General features: G+C 39.3%; 1 protein-coding gene across 1 annotated transcript; it reads right to left on the bottom strand.

Annotated features, from left to right (window-relative positions):
• Positions 1-1,776: 1,776 nt before the first annotated feature.
• Positions 1,777-2,718, bottom strand: LOC120224954 (olfactory receptor 51A7-like). Its single transcript, XM_039223190.1, has one exon. The coding sequence runs from the start codon at positions 2,716-2,718 to the stop codon at positions 1,777-1,779; it is 942 nt and encodes a 313-aa protein (XP_039079121.1).
• Between the last annotated feature and the right edge of the window lie 2,423 nt (positions 2,719-5,141).

The raw sequence follows: 5,141 nt of genomic DNA on the forward strand, positions 1-5,141 counted from the left end.
ATGCAAGCCTGGTATTGCCATATCTTCATACTTTTAAGATAGCTCGTGAATCTCTACTTTTATATGAACTCACCTAAACATATCTTGTCTAAATAAGTCTGTCTGAAGACCATATTTGGATTTTACAGCTCTTAAAAGGATTAACATATTAATTCAGACTGTGAAGAAAGAAGGAATTATTTTTTTAAATTTCAAAGTACATACGAAATATAATACACAACACATAGAAGTAATTTTCTCAAGGCTACATAGCCAGGAAATGGCGGAGATGAAACCAAAGGGCCGAGTCTTGACCTCAGTCTTGAGCTATTTTTAGTCCTCTTGTCACCTCCCTGGCAGGACTAAGTTATCACAGTAAATGGTTTGGAGGACGTCATCCCTGATAGGGTCTTTCTACTCTTTCTTCTATGGGATGGCTTCTAAAGCCCCTGTCTGGAGTTACTTTATGTCTCATTGATTAGCAGTAATCCTGGACTCTGATCATGTAAATAAAGATGGCCTAGTCCTTGTAGCCCTAAAGCTTCTTGTTGACACTTTCTCATTAGGATGTCCTTGAAGTATTCTAATCTGGCTCCATTTACAATGCCAGGATTGATAGGTGGACCCAGGGAGGCTTGGATAAGAAAGTTGTTTCAAGATCTGTTTCGCCACAGTAGCACAGATTCTGTGTTGTGGCTTGACTATTATGATTGTACCTAAAGGTATTATGGGCTGCCCTAAATTCTCTGTCTCTCACAAAGGACCCGTATATTCCCTGTCGATGTTAACTTCCTGGTAAGAGGTGCAGACAGTGCAGAGGTGAGTTGAGTCTAGGTGATGACCGCCCTGATTCACCCCTGAATTTCCACCCCAGCAAAATTTTGGACTATTCTTTTGGTTCATATTGATATACATCTACCAAGTGCATACTATGAACAAGGAATTGTATTGTGAGGAGACTTTTAGAGTTGAAAATTTTACAACTCTTTCCTTGTGGAAATTCACAATGGAGTCAATGAGAGAGATGTTGGAGATGTTTCTGGGTCTCTGTCCACTATTGCTCCAAGGACTCAGCCCTTTGCCTTTACTACAAATGTTGCCAAATGCCAATGCCCACCTACAATTTCCCCCCAATTTGGTGTCAGCAGAAGACATACTCTCTAGGTTCCCTTTTCACATTGCCCCCAAAAGTTTTTTTCCCCTCAGAAATTACTGTACATACCAATCATCTAAGACCTTGCTAAAATGCAGATTCTGACTTACTAGGCTTATGACTAGTTACTTTCCAGGTGAAACTTCTGCTGTTGAACAGTGTACCACACTTTAAGCAGCAAGGAAAAGAACATACATAAGCCAACTTAGACATATTATAAAAGGCTTAATGTAAATCACACACAATAAAGAAGCAAATAAGAGAAGCAAATATGAATATGCTAAATGGCTCCAAAACCTTTCAGAGTTCCACCCATCACTTTAGGGCCACTCATCATACTTCCTCCTTAGAAGCTCCTCCAAATTCTTGTTCTTCATTCATACCTAAGGATAGATGCCGTCAGTCCCCCAAACAACAACAAAAGCATTCCTACTTCCTCTATGGAATGCAGCCTTCCTCTTCCATAAAAGAAGATATGCTGTGGTATATTAGGTCTCCTTTAGGGATAATTGATTGACTGACTAATTAATTAATATAACTTGAGGGCTATGAAGTAAAAGGAAATGTCTCCTCTTTAGAAGAAATATTGCACTGTTCCTAAGACAATTTATTGTAGACAAAATGGTACTTCCACCTCTGTCCCATCATTTAGACTTTAGACTCAGTTTTTCCAAGACTCTTACTCTAATCTGCCGAGTTTTTACACAATACACAATGGGATTCATCAAAGGTGGTACCAACAAGAATGCATCAGCTATCAGAATCATAGCCAAAGGAGATTTGTGCTTGGCAAAGCGATGCATGGTAGCCAAGGTGATGATGGGCACATAGAAGATGAGCACAGCACAGATGTGGGACACACAGGTATTAAGGGCCTTAAGTCGCTCCCCATAGGATGCAATACCCAGTACAGTCTTCAGGATAAACACATAGGAAACAGCAATGAACACACTGTCTGACATCATGCAGAGTGCAACAAACAGACCATAGTAAAAGTTAACCCTATTGTCAGAGCAGGCCAGTTTCATGACATCCTGGTGGAGGCAGTAAGAGTGTGAGAGCAGGTGTTTATTACAGTATCTGAGTCTCTTTAGAGTGAAAGGAAGAGGAAGAACTAGTAGAAAGCTTTTAATAGCAAATGCCAGGCCTATATGCAAAACTCTGGAGCTGGTAAGAATGGAGCTATACCTCAGGGGATTGCGAATGGCTAGAAAGCGGTCAAAGGACATGATCAAGAGCACTGAGAATTCCATGTCTGTGAATCCGTGGATGAAAAATTCCAGGGCAATACATGCATCAGCAGAAATCTCCACGGCATTGAGCAAGAAGATCCTCAGCATGGAGGGAAGAGAAGAGAAAGACAAGCCCAGGTCAGATAGGGCCAGCATGGAGAGGAAATAGTACATAGGCTCATGCAGGGAAGGATCTGTCCTGATGACAAATAGGATGGTGCAGTTGCCCAGGATGGCCAGGAGGTACATGAAACAGATGGGGATGGAGATCCAAATGTGGACATTCTCAAGCCCTGGGATCCCAATCAACAGGAAGGTGGAGATTTCAACTTCTGAGGTATTGAGAGCAAACATCACAAATAGGTCTCTCACGTATAGGCTCCTGGTAGATAAATAACATCAACGACAAATTCTCTTAGTTGTGTTTACCAAACACAATTAAGTTCAGTTGTCAGTTACATTAAATATAGCTCATCCTTCGGTATCAAGCAATAATGTAATATAGCTTTCTCTATATAAAGAAAAATACAGAGAAGATTTAAACAGGTTCTTCACGATGTTAATTTGAGACATTTATAAACTTCAAGTCTACCTTTATTCCCTGTAGCTTAGAAGCAACAAGGTGTTTGATAACAATTTTTATTAAAACTATCATTTTTAAGATTTATGCATCAAGTAAACTAAGTTGGAATATATTGCAATCTGGAAAATCTATGGATGTGATCAATGGTCATATACTCATACAAATCACAGACACTATAGTAGCGGGAGTCAAAGGAGGCCTAACATTATTGTTCATGATACATGTGTGTGAAAATATAAAATTGACCTACCACATAGTTTGACAAATTAATGTGCAGAGCCAATTCACCCTGTGAGAATTTAAAAAATATATTTTAAAGGGTTGTATCAAAATAAAAAAAGAAGAAAAAAACATATGACAGAGACAAGTATGTGGTCTTAAAAGTCTAAAATATTTGTTTCCTGGCCATTTACAGAAAAAAATTTGTTGACCCTTGTACTAGAAAATTATCCATACAAGCATATGTGTGCGTGCACATGTGCACACACACAAACAATCACAGTAGAATGAATATGGTGGAAATGGAGTTTGGATCAAAGCGAACTTCAAATTTAAGGGTAATGTTTTATGTTTCATTTTTAAAAAGCCAATAACATGTAAAGCAAATATACAAAATGTTTTAAATTTTCCCATCAGAATTGTGAAAATGGAAAGTGATGCTCGGTACTTCCTATATTCTTTTTAATTATTCTCCTTCCTAATTTGTGTCTTACACAACACCATCACAGAACCGTAAACCACCGAGAGATCACCCGGACAAACACTATGTGCCAGAACATTACTGTAGCCTGAGGCAGTCTGAGTGAGCACAGCATCTCAGGGAGCAGAGGAAGGATTCCTAGAACACCAGCTATCATCCCCTAGGTGTTGAGCTTCTGGCTAGAAGACCACAAAAAGTGATGAGAAGGGAATGGCCAGGAGCAAGCATTTGTCCTTCCATGGGAGTTTAGGAGCATTTCTTGGCAAGGGTAGAAAAAGAAGGAATGGCTTCCAGATAGAAGAAGTTATGGGGTTGAGAGGTGGAAATAAAAAGCAGTCAAGAAGGGAAGAACATTTACTAGTCTTTTTCTCTGCTACTAAAATTTTAAGGGACCTTTTCCTCAACTTGACTCAAGATAGGGACTATGAAGGTTTGTCGTATATAGGGTGTGTCATATGGAGAAATGATGAGAACATATTTCCATACTGAGTGACATTTCACCTCAGTCATTCAAATGTGGTGGGTGTTTCCTTGAGGTAAAGAACATATCACAGTTGTCACTTATCAGTGTTTGAAGTACTCACATTGATTCCATGCAATTGCTACTTGTCCAACTCAGAATGGCCATGGTTCTTGTCCTTCTTTTCCCATTCTTGGATTCCCTTGCCACTATTCTTGGCTGTTCAATGCCTACCCTTTAGATTGCTGACCAATTCAGGTTCTTAGCTCTGGTATTTGGACATGATCTTGCTCATGTTCTTGGTGCCAGCATCAATCACACCTTGGGTAACTCTCCTTTTAACAGCTCTAAACCAGAAAAACCCCAATAGTGCATGTGACACTTGGCCCTTGTCATGGGAGAGGGATTCACAGGGAGAAAAGTGATAATACACTATTCATTATTGTTCAAAAGTTCTCCTTAAAAAGGTCATTTCTAAGATACCATGTCTGAATATGTTTTGAAAAGCTGCAGCCTAAATCAGGTAACTAAGGAAATGAGTTACTACTGACATTTTCGTCTTTTCAACTCTGTTCTTCATGCCAGTATAAAGATGTATCCTATCCCACATATGTTCCCTAATCTTTTCACCTTTCAGTGTTGTCCCAAATGCAGCTTGATCTCTTAGGTTGAAGAAGCCACAAAGCATTTTTACCTACAGCCCTTTCAAAGCCATAAGTTGAACGCTGAAAGTTGCAGAGTTTTCACTGGGAAACATAAAATAAACTGAAAGAAATTAAATTTGAGTCTCTAGGACACCTACCAGGATCCTGGGTTCCTTATCCCAGAGCAAGGGTGAAAAATTTTCAAATTCTTCCAAGTTCTGTAACTTCTCTGCTCCAGCATCATATTGGGAATCCATATCCTTATATATACCCTTATAATCTTCCCTAGCATAGGCACATCCTCCTGAGAATTAACAGACACCTACTCCCCTGGGAAAAATGATTCTCTAGCTTCAATTATATCTATCCATAACTTGCTCTCCTAAGAAA

The sequence above is a fragment of the Hyaena hyaena genome, unplaced genomic scaffold, assembly GCF_003009895.1.
Source record: "Hyaena hyaena isolate Hyena2069 unplaced genomic scaffold, ASM300989v1 scaffold_1310, whole genome shotgun sequence".
In the NCBI taxonomy this organism is placed as follows: Eukaryota; Metazoa; Chordata; class Mammalia; order Carnivora; family Hyaenidae; genus Hyaena; species Hyaena hyaena.